Genomic DNA, 15,204 nt, shown 5'->3' with positions numbered 1-15,204 from the left:
CTCTCCCTGCTTTTCCCCATTGTCTCCTTGAAAGCAATTCCTCCCATCTTGACCATGAATCACTTTTGTCCTCTGTTTTTTGGGGGGAAGGACCCGAACTTAATTTACACATTCCTCTTTCAGAAATAAAGTTTAAAGGAAGGTCATTTCTGAATTTTTACTTCTTGTTAATAATTTAGCCATTCCCATACATGACAAGAAATTTACTATACATCTTTGTAATTTTCTTTGAAGAAATAGAACAGGTTAGATAGTTTTGATGATAATTTAAAACCAGATTCTTTAATTGCTGCCTGATGTGTAAATCCAGATTCTTCCTGAGTAACCTTGTCTTCTTTCTAATTCTTTTCCTTTTATTCCATTCTGTGTTTTTGAAAACTTCTTTTTCTTGGTCTAAATATCCTTACATATGACTGATTTATACCTGGACAAGACTGTTAAGGCGTATGTCGTATTACTAAGCTTTATAAGCTTAAAATGCATGATTCAGCCATCATCTGTATTACTGCTGCCAGTTTTGGCTTGCATGGTGTTAGTTAAGCCTTTTGCTTTAGTATGTGTTGTAGTCTTGGCTATTTCTGTTCTAGAAGATCCAAATAAGTATCAAAACTATAACAAGCTTCCTAAGAAGTACAGCTTTAACCAAGTTTAGATAACTGCTTGAATTTATCTAGTTAAACTATTAGCAGTCACTTGCATTTTACTCAGAATAGACCCCCTTGGAAGTAGAGAACAGGTAAGCTTTACTTAGAATAAAGTGTTTCATCTGACAAACACAGCTTGAAAAGGAGAAGTTCCATCATCTCCTGAAATGATGACAGAGCCTTGAAACAGTGACAGTATTTGTGCGTTGATGTTCAAAGCCATTGTAAATGCAAGTGAAATAGCTCACCAGGTGCAGTGTACTAGACACGATGTATTGCAACTCTTGACTCCCTGGATCTGTGTGCATATTCTTGTGGGACAGAAGAACTCATCCTTCCATTTCAGTATTCCGTAGGGAATGTGTCTGTACAGTATGTGACTGTAATACTTCAATGTTAATTATATGATCCAGCACTCTTACAAAGTGATAATTTACCTAGCAATTATGATTGTTATTAAAATAGAGGCTTAAGTCAGAATGTCAAAAGAAGGCTATATACAGATTCTGTCTTGTATATAAAATATACCAGCATGAGTGGCTTTATCCCGTAGTGGTTATGAACTGTTTCGTGGCTGTGGACGGTCTGGTGATGGTGTTACCTCACAGTACTTGCTTCCTTAGTTTATGTCTGGGATTAGCATCTGGGAATAACTTCTTACATTAAATGGGATAAGCCTAGGCATGGTGAATATACTTCATTTTCAGTATAGCTGAAACAAATTAGCGGCTAAAGCCTATTATGAATTGTTTTGTGAAATAGTGTGGTAGGAGAGAAAAAAAGTGGTTCCTAAGGAGCATGATGAGCCACTTTTGTGATGCTCTGAATGGCTCAAGACTTCATGCGGAGAGTTTTACATGATTGCTTTATTTTTAGGATCGGGTCTATGTCACATCCTTTTTTTTTTTTTCTGTTTTCTGGCCAGCTACTCTCAACATTTCTTCTTCATTATGGCCCCAAGTGGGCCCGCACTTTTCAGAACTTTTGGGCACACTCAGAATCATTTCTGGTCAGTGTTCCACTCAGGAACACCAGTTATTAAATGTTTAGTGGCTTTTCTCAACTGGGTAGTTTTGCCATGTTCTTCACAAGTAAAGAACTTGGCTAACTTGGGGATGTTTTTAATGATGATAACTTGGCATTCAATTAAGAAGAAGCTGTTTTTACTACATGTAGGCTGTTTTCTCACATATTTTTTGTTATGATGGCATTCCTCAGTATTTAATACAGAATGACAGTTTAAAGAATAAAAACTCCTTTGTTATTCTCCCCTCAGCTTTTGTCAACTCCTTTTGAGTTATCAATTACAAGAACCAAGACCACCTCTCATGTAAAGGTACAAGATCCCAATAATGAGTGTAACTGTACTGTATACCTAAAATGTACCAATAAACTCAATAAGAGAAAAAAATGATCAATTACAATGAAACATAGAACTCTAATTCCATGATAAATTATTTTGTGTCACATATGAGGGTAATATTGTGTGTGGGTGGTGGGTTGGGGGCCTCGGCTATTTACATAGAGGAAGTGTGTATGTGTTCCTGTGTGAGCTCATGTGTCTTTTGAAAAAATGCACGGGCTTCATAGCCAGATATAGCCCCAGCTACATCCGATTTTTAGAAATTACATTACGATTAAGCACAAAAAATTTACCTTCTCTCTTGGAGTAGCCGTATTCAAATATCTCTCTCGTTGCATATAGCTATTGTGTTGAGCAATGCAAATAGGGAGACTTTCCTTCATTGCAGAAAGTCCTGTATAATAATGCTGATTTAGCCACTTACTATCTTTATAAAAGGGACTGGATAATATGCTTGTTTACTCACTTAATATCTTCATGAAATGGAATGCAAAATAGATATTTTGTTGGATCACAGTGCTTTGGATCATAGTGCTGGATCACTAGTACTTGGTAGGGACTATTTACTGTAAAATGCAATGTGCTTGTTACAGTTTGTCTTCATATAGCCATGCTGTGAGTGGTAGGAGTGGTGAAGAGTGTTGGCACTTTTACCATCGGTGAAGCTACTGTACCTCATTGCTCACTGGGCACGTCTCTTCCTGGCACAGAATGTGAAAGCATCAACTTATGTCACTGCTCTACCTGCCAAGTGGGAATGAAATATAAAGTCATACAAATTACAGGGTGTCACTACCATGATCATATGATCATTTTCTCAGTAGTTACCCAGTAGAGCAGGTAGATGTCTTTTGTCCCCTTTGGTCTCAGTGAACCTTGGCTTAGACTATTGACTCTTGAAAGTAATATGTGTTTTACTTTGAGTTTGAAAATCTTGTCCAGTGTTATAATTTAATCCTGTCATTTTAGAGAGGAGATGATGGCTAGATGAAATAAAGTTTAAAAACCTCAGTTGCCATCCTTCATATTAGCTTTGTTTGTTTGTTTTTGAGGCAGGGTCTTGTTATATAGTTCAGGCTAGTCTTGAACTCACTGTGTAACCCAGGCTGCCTTGAATTCATGAAGATCCTCCTGCCTCAGCTTCCTGAGTAAGATTATAGGTGTGTACCACCATGCCTGGCTTCATATTTGCGTTTTACACTTAATGAAAAACAAGGTCAAAAGCAGTTGTTTTTTGTTTTTTTTTCTGTGACCATAAAACAGACAGATTGTCATGTAGTGTAAATAAATCATTGATAAAGATTTTCTTTGTTTCTTTCGCTATGGCTTACTTGGTAACTTTGCAAGTGTCAAGTTGAGCCCCATTCTTTAGTTATGATGCTCCGTACGCAAAAATGCATGTCAGGAAACACTCGGGGATGACTGAGGCATGGGTTCAGCATGGGTTAATCCTGGTTTGATTTCTACAAAGGAAAAAGAGAAAAACCCAAACAGTTAAGAATTTTGCATGTGTCATCTGTTGATAATCAGAAAACATATACTCTGGCTATGAACCATGTGCCACAGAAGAGCTGTCCAGTTTGGTGTCCTCCTTCAGCCTGCCATGCTGAAATGTGGACTATTTCTGTATATGCTGACTATCTAGCTACCACTGTGTGACCCTCAAGTTACTCAACATCTCTGTGCTCAGTGTCCTTCTGCTAAAATGGGAATGGCAATAATACTGTGGATTATAATAAGAATTATATGAAATAATCTATAAAGCACTTCATAGAAACTGGCTTAAAGAATGCACTCAGAAATATTAGCTTTTTAGTCTTTCCATTCCTGGTTTATTTCATTTTTTGTTTATTTTGCTTTTGTTTTTGATCTGAGCACTTATAACTAAATGCATATATGATGGGACTTGAATGCAGTTAGAGACTGTTGCCTTTTTGGGAAAAGATCAACCTTGAGTGCTTTTATAAATGCAGATATATTCAACACCCTATCCTTGTAATCTCTGAAGTTCTAGTTCTTCCTGTACTCTAACTAGTTGTATGACTTCAATCAAGTCAAATGACCTTTCTGGAGCTAGGCTGAAAGCCCTATAAAATATCTGTCGGGACTCAAATTTATGTGACTGCGTTATCTTTCCCCACACATCAATTCCCATTAAGAATTTAATGTCATTTAAATATTTATTTTAAAGCTCCTGTACTTTGTGAAAACTATATTTCATTGATCTCAGTTTGACCCAAAACACCTTTAACTGGATTTGAGTGTCTGGTGTATGATTTTTGGTAAATACCCTAACTTTCCTGAACTTGCAGATGCGTGATGCATTTTCATGAACACGAGCTGGGATCAGATGTGCGCGTTGTAACACATTTCCCTGACCCCTCTTCCCACACCCAGGTCCATTCTCTTTTTCCGGCTTCTCGTGGGTGTTGTCCAAAGACAGAAGTAGTACTGGGAGCTGTTTCATAACATGAGCCCCTAAAGTAAAATATGCTTATGGCAGAATTTGTTGGAAGGGAAGTCGTGTGTTCCTCAAGAAATGAAACCTTGTGGGAAGTTAATGTCATGTCACTTTTGTACCATGCTGTTGCAGAGAGACCTCAAGTAACCGAATCCCAAAAGTGCAAAAAAACTTCTGGCTTTCATCTCTGTATTTATTATGTTGGAGTCAGCAAAATTTTGTAGTAAGCAGAAAGCCACTTTTGTTCTTTTTGGTTACTGTGACCCTCTTTCTTAGTACACATGCAGTTAAAATACTGGACTTGGGGTAGATAGAAAAAAATGGGTGTTAGTGTGTTTAAGGTAACCCCTCTTATTCACCCCAGATCAGCTCTTTTGAGGATTTAGATACCATGCCTTTGCTTGAGTTGGTATAGTATATGGTAAATATCAGGCATTCAGAAGGGTTTTGTTTTGCTACTGGAGCATAGGTAGTATTAGGACTCTTAGAGTCCCTTCTATTTTACATCTACCAAATGGCTATAAGTAAAAAATACAGGTAATAACAAGTATTGACAAAGATATGGAGAAGTAAAGACTTTCTGACATTGCTGGGGACAATTTAAAAGGACACTGCTACTCCGGAACCAGTTTGACAGTGTCTTAAAAAGTGAAACATAAATTTATCGTACAAACAAGTGACTCTTTGCTTAGGAATCTATCCACAGAGAAGGGAAGACATATGCTCATGCAAAAACGTGTTCCCCGATGTTTATATTAGCATTATTTGTGACAGTGCAAGGCAAAATGAACCTGAGTGCAGACTGGTGGGTGAGTAAAGTGTAGTTTTTCATACAGTGGAATACCACAGAGCAATAAAAAGAAATGAAGTACACTGAACCTCAAAAACTTTTGCAGGGAAAAGAAGCCAGACCAAAAAAGGTGGGAGGGGTGTATTCCATTTAGGTGAAGTATCCAGAAAAGGCAAATCTGTAGTGACAGAAAACAGATTATTGTTTGCTTGGGTTGGAGGCAGGAATGAAAATTAACCACAAAAGGTAATGAGGGATCTTTTTTTCTTTTTCCTATTTTTTGGTACTGGGGATTGAACTCGAGCTCTTGTGCTTGCAAGGCAGGTGGCGAAACCCCTGAGGGTAAATCCTCAGCCCGCTAATGAGGGATCTCATTGGGATGATGAAAATTGGATTATGATAGTGAGTGGTTGTACAGATTTTTTTTGTTTGTTTGTTACCGGGGAATGAACTCAGGTCCTTGTGCTTGCAAGGCAGGCCACCAAACCGCTGAGCTAAATCCCCGGCCCTCAGATTTTTAAATAACTTAAAAATCATTGAATTGTTCAGTTAAAAATGAATGAAAATTATAGCATATAAATTATACCTAAAAGTTAAAAAGGAAAAGAAATGCACAGAATAGAAGAGATATAAAAACTGGCTAGTATCTCACTGTATTATAATGAGTTTTTGACACTAAGGAAAAAAAATCATAAAGATAGTCTTTATCCTCTATTTATGACAGCTTAATGCAGATTGTGTTTCAGGGGAATCTGACCTTTGGGATCCAGGGGGCACTGCTTAATGATCTACATAATTTATTTATGAGTCCCTGCCTTTGAAATTGGGTCCATAATTGTAAAACACAAGATCTGACTGGTAATTTGTATTTTTGAAGGGCATATATATTCCCAGGTTCCTTAATTCTTATTGAAATTATATGGACGGTTTGGGATTTTAATTTGTTCAGACATGATATTTGGATTTTCTGAAATCAAATTTGTTATCCAGTCTCGGGATTTGTTTTATTTTCTTTTGGTGGCTTCTGAGAATTTCCTTTTTTAAAAAATAATTATCTAAATGAAGTCTTCAAATCCAAGACTAGCGTAAAGTAAGTTTTCGAAGAAGGTGTGGGAACAGATAAGATTGTCCAGGGTAAAATTGCACAGTGGAGTGAAAATAACAGAGGGCCGATGACACAATTCTAGCAAAAGGGGAATGCCTGACGGGGTGGCCAGAGAGCTGGGAGGATTATCAGAAAAGTGTGATGTCCTGTAAATTCAGTAGAGTCTTGATGAAATGAAGAACTGTGACTAGTTTTGTCCTATGGGGAAGTCAAGTGACAGAGGACAGCAAAATGCTATTGGATGAGACTCAGTAACAGGGAGGCCATTGTTCATCTCTGCCAGTGGTGTGTGGTGGTGGAGGAGCTTGAGGCCAGAAGCCTGTTGACAGGGTTGAGTAATGCTGTGAGGCGAGGAAGTGGAAGTGGACGCAGCATTTCAGAAAACCCTGTCAAAAAGCACCTGTTACGGGAAAAAGAAAGAGAGGGTGGGAGGTGGAGCTTCACAAAGGACTGATGGAAGACTTTGTTGGCCTTTTAAAATTACATTTTCCCAGCCTGATTAAACAAATATTCCTGACCTCTGGCCATGTATAGTGTCACATAAGAAGCAAAGATTTGGCTCTTTGACCAGACAGATTCCATTTCACCTCTGTTGCTTTCCAGCTTTCTGATCCTCCACTTTTTCTTATATAAAATGAATATGATGATGTATCCATTCTGGGAAGTTTAAAACCAGGTAACATTTTCCGAACAGCCTGCACAGTTGCATAGGGTAGGGTTTAAGTCATAGTTCCTGTCCATGTTGAAGGTGCACAGTCACATTTAGTGCTTGATAGATGGGATAGCAGGGTAAAAGAGTCCCTGTCACCTTGTTTATGCCGAGGCTCTTGTGTGCTCTTTGGCCACAGGGACCCACTCAGCACTGATTTGGCTGGTGTTTTCGTTAAGGAGCTTCCTCATCTGCCTGCTGGCCATTCCCAGTCTGCACCCCACCCCCTTCCTTAGTGTGGTTGCGGTGGATTGCTGCAGTGTGGCTCTGCGTCCTGTACATGTCCCAGCACTTCACAGAGTGTTGCAAGGATTGGCTTCAGTGGTAGTAAAGGGCTTGGTGCCAGGGCCCCATTCACAGGCAGGAATCCTGCCCTGCCACCTACAGCTGCCCTAACCCAGAGCTGATGAAACCACTTAAGAATTTGATGTCTGTGGTAGGCCCAGTTTTCACAGCCATTCCTGAGGTTAGATGGCAATCTCTTCTTGCAGACTTTCTGGGTTTTCTTAAGCCATCTATTGATATCATCCTTTGCTTATTTTGTTGTTTTTGTGTTGCTAGTTATAGGCCGTTTTTATAAAATGAGAGTGATAGGAAAGGATTCACATATGCTTGGTGTCTTCTTTTAGACTCTCAACTTGGTGTATGATTTCTCAAGCAATCTCCAAAGCAACCCTATGACCTAGATTTTTTTTTTCAGTCTCCAAGTGGGAAAGTATGAAGTTCAGACAGTTTAATTAACTTGACTTCACTCACACAGCAAGTAATGGGTAGAGCTGAAATTAATAAAATCTGATCAAAATGAAATGGCGGTTCTTTATATTATAGTGCTATTGAGTAAAAATGAATGATTCAGAGGTGTTATTTTGTTGGTCAGTATGTGAGAGGGGGTAGTATTAGCCAGAGGGAGCCATTTGTTTTCCCTGCCGAGCTTGTGAAAGACTGCTACTCTTCCAAATAAGAGATTGAATTTATTTAGCCTGAACAGTTGAAAACATCAGGAACTTTCACAGAAGAACCCCTATTTGGGTCCTGTCTTGAAATATCTGCCAACACTGAGCATGAACACTCCTGCAGAATGAGCTGCCCCTTTGTGATGGGGCTCACAGCCTTCCCTGTTGATGGGTACATTGCTTGCTGGTTCCACAGTCACTTGATCTGGCCATGTTATCTTACCTACTTACCATTTAATCTTATGTGGCTGCATTTACCCTATATGGACCATCGAAGTTCTTTGATTTTAAATATTTCTTTGTCTTCCTCTGTACCAACTCCATGACTCCTGAATTTTGTTAAGTTAGTGACCATCATTAGCATGCTTTTAAAATTATCCTACTGGTACTTCTTAATAACCCTGAAAACCTTTCTGTAAGAGGTTGTATTTAATTTCAAAGTTAAGACTTCATTGTTATAACTTCACTTTGTGTGTGAGATTCTAGGTCTTAAGGGAAGAAAAATTATAATGAGTGAAATAAGGACTTGTGTTGGACAACAAAAACTTTGCTGTCTCCCAAGAAGGGTAATGGGAAGACCAAAGAAACCATAACACCTAGGATCAAGGACCTGCTGCTTTGGGCGCTCCATCTTGTAGTCCACACAGCTGAGTTAGGTCTCAGCCTGAGTAGAGAGTCACATGTACAAGCCGTGGGAAACTCCCTCCTGATGAGGAACTGGCAGTGTGTATTGCCAGGCTACAGCAATGCCTTAACTCTCTGGGCTTCACCAGACTCATTACATTGCCTTTCTGGTAAAGATCTGAAAAGACAAAAGTCATTTAAATACTTGGTCTCTAAATACAGTTGCTCATGATTAATATTTTGGACTTTGAATTCTATATTTGGCAGCACTTTGTCTCAAACAACAGGCTTATCATTACCTCTGTTACATGTCTCCTGCCTTCTAGTTGCTCTCTGGAAGCTCAACTCTGCAGTTGTAAGGGTTTTAGGTTTGAGGGGTTATTTTCTCACTTTCCTACTGACAAACTGCATTAGGCCACCAGTCATATGGGAATACTGATGTGTAATCCTTAACTTTCAGGGACAAAGATAAAAAATTCACAAAAGCAATTGTTTGGAAAGGTCTTCTGAAAGATTAAATCTCTTAACATTTTTCAACCACTTACAGCCCAAAAGTCTTTCCCATTTTGAGAGAGAAAGAGAGAGAGAAAGAGAGAGAGAGAGAGAGAGAGAGAGAGAGAGAGAGAATGTGTGTGTGTGTGTGTGTGTGTGTTCCAACACAGCTAAGATAATAGCTCTACTGAGCCTTGGGGAAGGAAGAAAGTTACTTCACTGGTTATGAGCTGCCTCTTTTTGTAATGGAATTAGGTCACTGTATTCACAGAGCACCTCATTAATGTGTGGAGTAGGCCTCTGACAGGTGTTGGAATGTAGAGCAGAGCAGCACTTCATTCAGGTTTTTCCGGTGCTACTCTGGAAGTCCTCTCTTCATAATTTTGCAGCCATATATATTTAGCCTACTATTAGTCATATTTTGGTTAACATTTAGAAAGAGAGACAGAGAGACCTCTGGTCCCCCTTCCCCATGGTAGATATGAACTGGATTGGAAACACTTTGAAGACAAGGTCTATGTGTTAATTTTTCTTTAGAACCTTAACTGTACACCTGGCTATTCCCCTTGTATAGGTAAGAATCCTCAGCAAAACTCAACAATTCGCCTCACATCTTACAGATAGTGAGAATCACAGTCAGGAAATGCGCTCCGGTCTCTGTGAACTTGAGTAGGCTACCTGTGTGCTGCACTGCTTCCCTTGCTTGGTGGAAAATCAGAAGGAGCCTCGGTGATGGAAAATGTTCTAGATTTAGAGTCTTCAGGCAGGTGTCAGGCTTTTGAGCCAGTATTTGATGCTGCATCTCTGGACTTAACATTTTACCCCATAGATTTTGAGTATTCCTATCTGCGAAATAGGAAGAATAATAAAGACCTAGCCTGGTTCCCAAAGATACTGTGAGAATATGGTGAGATAACATGTTGCTAAGTCAACTTTCTATCATAGATGCTGAAGTAATTCCTGACAGTGTTTTTTTCAATTTAATAATAAAGGTTTTGTTATTTATTTGGTGAAATTTTACAGGTTTTTAGTTGAAATTTGCATTTTAACTTGCTGTTTAACCAGAATGTAATTTTGCACATAGTTAAATTTTGGATCACTGACATACAGGAAGCTGGTCAGAGAGATTAGAGGCTGCAGTCTGTAATAGCCAAAATAGTGGTTTTAGATGAATATGTTTTAAGTAACTTATCCTTTAGAAAAGTTCTCAGAATTCAAGACCCCTGGTAATCTTCATTTGTTTGACTGTTACTGACATACTGATTAGAGAAGAATGCATTTCGTACACCACTGTCTCCAGAGTTTCCCAGGCTATGTGAAGGTGGACTCAGCACACTGAAAACATTTAACTTAATATTAGGTTCTCCTGGAATCTGGCACCCTCTCTGACCTTGTCGCATTGTCTTGCTAGGCAACTGGCAGCCCCCACCTCGCATAAATATCTTCTTCTGTTTCCAAAGCAAAAGAGCAGAAACCAGGAAGGGGTGAGAGAAGAGGAGAAATTGGCAGCTGACCTTGTGTGAGGCGTGGCTGAAGACCATGAGAAAGGCTGATCATATATTGAAACCTCTGATTTTTCTGAACAGCTTACTGTAAAATGAAAGGGCTACGAAGAGGAGCCGCAAATTCAAATGTTGACAGAAACTCCGGTAATGTCAGTAAGGAAAGGGAGCCGGGTATAAGCAGAAACAAGCAACAGTATCGGCATGCTAAGAAAAAACCCGTTACTAGCTGAAGCGTCAGAGTACATAGTCAGGTGGGCTTGTGGCCCTGTCTAAAGAAATATAGTTTGTTTTTTGAGAATAGTGTTTCTTTAGGCATGCTATAAATTATCAACATTGAATCATTAAGACCTCCATTTTCCTATTAAAGTCTGCCTTCAGGCCCACCATTATCAAATAAATAGTAATGAATAATTTTGGTGAACTAACAACCTCTCACACAACCTTAATTGTGTTCTTTTCCCTAGGCCCCATTTTTTTCTTATTTAAAGTTACTTTGCCCTCTTTTCTATTAACCATTTTTATAAAAGACCTCATATAATGCATGTGCGTGCATGTGTTCATGTGCATGTGTTCGTGTGCGTGTGCGTGTGTGTGTATGTGTGTGTGTGATCACATACATACAAAGGAACCAGGCAGGGTGTAGCTTTTGAGTACTTTGGAGGAAATAGTTGTTTGACATGAAGTTAATTGGGTTATAATTCATGGAAGAGGAGGATGAGACAGCATGGGAAATGTACAGCTCCTTCTGGAGCTGAAGTGAGGAAAACCTTTGAAGATAGCAATATTTGGCTTTGTCACCCTGAATGTGAGACAGTTAATGTTGCTGCCAGTGTCTTTCAGATTGGGAATGGGTCGGGCAGCCACCAAAGCCAGGTGCCAGCAACTTTGAACAGTAAAAAAGTTGCACAAAGCAACTTTCGACAGTGGTCAAGTTTGAGTGCCTATCAGATGGGCAGCTTCATACAGACTGTAAACTGACTATGGAGTGCATATCTGGTGGTCATTATCTTTGGGTACAGGATGAAGATGGAGCTAACACTGGTTATGTTGTACTGGTGGTGCCAGGCACACAGTAGATAAGTTGTTGATTTTGTGTATATTTATTGTTGCTTATAGCAAATTAGAGCAAGTTGTTTTAGGTTAAAGGAAAGAGAAATATTGATGTTTGACAGATGTTACAGCTTTGTTTATTCAGTGATTGTAATGGCACATGTTGGCACATTGATGTGGTCCTGCCAACTGATTTGCTGCCACCAAAAGTAGCAACTAAATACTTGCTAGATGACATTCATTGTCCTTTTAGTCATTCATTTGCGCAGTCTTTGGGGGTGGGATGACCGACCTGTACAAACTTGTTCCTCTTCATACTCACCAGACTCAAAGATTATAAATAAAACTGAAAATAATCGCAACTACAGGTATTTTCTGTTTGCTTTAACCAAACATTTGAAAACATCCTAGCAGGCCTAAAGGCTCACTAGTCTCAAAGCGAACAGTATGTAGACAATTTTTAATCGTGACCATGCGAGTCATTGTCTTGCTTAAAATTTTCATCATCCAGGTCTTTTAAAATGCTTGGTTAAAGTGAGCAAAAATATAATTGTGACTGTGGTTAAAGATTGTATGTTCTGTAAGCCCTAAGTAGAGGGCTTATCCAGTCATGATATGTCCTCTTAATAAATATACTCAGTAAAATAAATTTTGCAGTTTTTCCAGTTTGTCTCAATCAGTGTCTCTGAAGTGATTTATTTTTCGTTTTGATTCGAACCTTTGGGTCAGGTAGGTATGCAGAGGAGCAGATTTGGGCATGTCCAGAGGCAGCTAGTGTCTGTCCACACACTGGCTTCTTGGCTCTCTCCTGTCAGCTCTTGGCCCGAATGCCACAGGTCTAGGGGTTGTAATATGTGCAGAGCCTAAGTGTTCTTCTGTGAGAGCCTGTGAAGGCTACTAGCAAATTCTACTCTGGCAGTCAAAAGTCTGTATTTCTATTTCATGAAGTGCAATGACAAGAACCAGAGTAAAGGTTCAGCAAATGCTGGCTGATATATTTTATATGTCCAGGACTGGTTTACGTTTATTTACATATATTTAAATTTGTTAAAAGGTCATTGGATTCACATTACAGACCTGCTATTAATGTTGAGCAACTTACTTAACTGCCGTGTCTCAGCTTCCTTTTCTATAAAACAATCCTCATGAGGTTGAATGAAATATTGTACATGTAGACTTTTGATTTGAGCTTGGCATGTAGTGAGCTTGAGAACTCAGTATTGAGAACTCAATATTGAAAATGCTGTTTAAGATGTGGTTAAGAACTATTATTTCTATTTTTTTCAAGTGAAGAGGCTGAGGTTTATAGAAGTTCTCACAAAATACACATGTTGTATGTTGCTGTGGTACTACTGTGTCCATGTTAACAAAGCTTCAAGAGGCAGCCTGGATTTGAACACAAGTCAGTCTGAATGTGTGCTCAGCTCCTGTTCTGCTGCTGCCTCAGCAAGACTGGGTATTCAATGCTGATTAATCTCTGATGTCTCCTTTGGGAAAACTAGGAGTCAAAGTCACCCTGCCTTGATTGCAGGGCATGATACACCCAAGACAGCTAGTTATCTACTCTCGTCAGGTAGTATGATAACTATATGTCTATATAATTTTTCCTATTAAACTTCCCTCAAAAATGCAGCTAGTATCAGATTGTTCCAAATAGATTCTCTGGTGTGAGAAACTGAAAGTGTACATAAGGACTAAAATGTATAATAGATAATGTGAAATAGGAAGAAAAGGGGCACAGGGGAAGTGGGAGGGGTTGGGGAAAGGAAAGAAGGGAATGGAATTAATATGAGAAAACGAAAAAATAGAAACAAAGTCTTTGTAAATGAGGAGTGGAGGGGTTGAAGGGAGGGCAGGGAATGGGGGAAAAATAAGAACCAAGATAGATTGATTATGTAAAGGTACAACTTTTTAATGATGAGTGTCATTATATTGTGCACCTAAAATGTACCTATAAAATTAATTTTAAAATGTAGCTAATAGCAAATAGTGATTTTATGTATTCAGAACTTAAAAAGTAGTGAATAAGAGCAGTGTTGGCTGTAGGCAGATGTGGTTCAAGACAGAGCTATGCTTCTTGTATAGTAAGTGCTTATACCTCAGTTTGCTCAGTTGTAAAATAGATATAATAGTGCATTCCCCCTAAGCTTTTTTCTTAAAAATATTTGGCAAAATACATAATAGCATTGCCACACATTAAATAATCAATTCATGCTAATTATTACTATTTTCATATTAAAGCTAGAAACACAGTTTGTGCCATAGAGATCTATGACATTAGAAAAAGTAGGGCCGGAGAAGTAGCTCAGTGGTAGAGTGCGTGCCTCATATATGTAAAACCCTGTGTTTGGTGCAAGCACATGTGCACACCCACACTCTAAGGGGAAGGGAAGGGAAGGTAGGAGACAGCTATAAGGGAAGGGAAGGAAGGGGTTAATTTAAGGAGTTAGTTGGTGTCCAAATGATAGAAATTATTAGGAATTACTGTATAAGAAAAATAATAGAATTACTAATATGAGAGACTTAATGTGATGCCTTATATTAAATAGAACTGATTTGAGATTTTTTTTTTTTAAATGTGTTTTGGACCAGGGATGTAGCTCAGTGGTGCTGCCACCTGCCTCACAAGTACAAGGTCCTGAGTTTGATCCCCGGTACTAAAAAAAATAAATAAATAAAATTAAAAAAAATTTTTTAAAAAATGTGTTTTAGTATAAAAATTCTCATCACTGACTGATGAGAATGTTAATGAGGGCTGGGGATTTGGCTCAGTGGTTCTGCTGCCTGTCTCAAAAGTACAAGGGCCCGATTTAGATCTGTGGTCAAAAAAAAAAAAAGTTAAGGGAACAAAAGATGCTAATTAGGTACCTTGTGGAGAGTAAATATTCTATTATACTTGTCTTTGCCATATAAGGAAGTAGAAAGTTTGGAAATCATTAAGAAATCACCTAGGAGCCAGGCTTAATTTTGGTCTAAAGCAGAAGGTTTGAGTCTCTGTCCTTGTTCATCTTGTTGATGTTCTGCATGGGGTTCACTCATGGAGTTTTTTTTGTTGTTGCTTGTTTTTTCATTTTTGTACCAGGGCTCGAACTCAGGATCTTGTGCTTGAGAGGCAGACACGGAGCCACTGAGCTAAATCCCAGGCCCTATGGAATTTTTAATAGCAGGGTTACTTTTAGCTATGATCTTGTCTCTGTGCTTCACTTGGTTGTAACTATAAGAATTGCAGCTGGTCTCTACATTTGTATTAATCTAAAACCTTCCAATCCAGGTAGGGGGAGCAAACATTCATTTCCATCTTGTAAAGGAAGAATTTGAAATTTAGAAAAGTTGAAATTTGATCCGTGTCATGGAGCTGGCTGGGAAGGTAGGATTTCCATTGTGGCTCTTCCAGTGCTCCTCTCAGGCATTCCTGTGATTGGCTTGATCTTTGGATGATTCTTTAATGACCAATCCCCAAACCTTAGCACATCTCTTTTTTTTTTTTTTTTTTTTTCCGGGGTTTGAA

General features: G+C 38.8%; 2 protein-coding genes across 12 annotated transcripts in view; one reads left to right on the top strand and one right to left on the bottom strand.

The window, feature by feature from the left end:
• Positions 1-3,372, bottom strand: part of Gpr87 (G protein-coupled receptor 87) — a 6,503-nt gene extending 3,131 nt beyond the window's left edge. The window contains exon 1 of the mRNA XM_019207647.1: positions 3,339-3,372. Within this exon, the coding sequence (XP_019063192.1) occupies positions 3,339-3,372 (34 nt within the window). The remainder of the gene's footprint in view (positions 1-3,338) is intronic.
• Med12l (mediator complex subunit 12L) overlaps positions 1-15,204 on the top strand; it is a 305,898-nt gene that overhangs the window by 177,734 nt on the left and 112,960 nt on the right. The window lies entirely within an intron of this gene.

This window comes from Fukomys damarensis, unplaced genomic scaffold (assembly GCF_012274545.1).
Source record: "Fukomys damarensis isolate Sample0158 unplaced genomic scaffold, DMR_v1.0_HiC HiC_scaffold_37, whole genome shotgun sequence".
Taxonomy (NCBI): Eukaryota; Metazoa; Chordata; class Mammalia; order Rodentia; family Bathyergidae; genus Fukomys; species Fukomys damarensis.
This window is presented reverse-complemented; position numbering and strand designations above follow the sequence as displayed.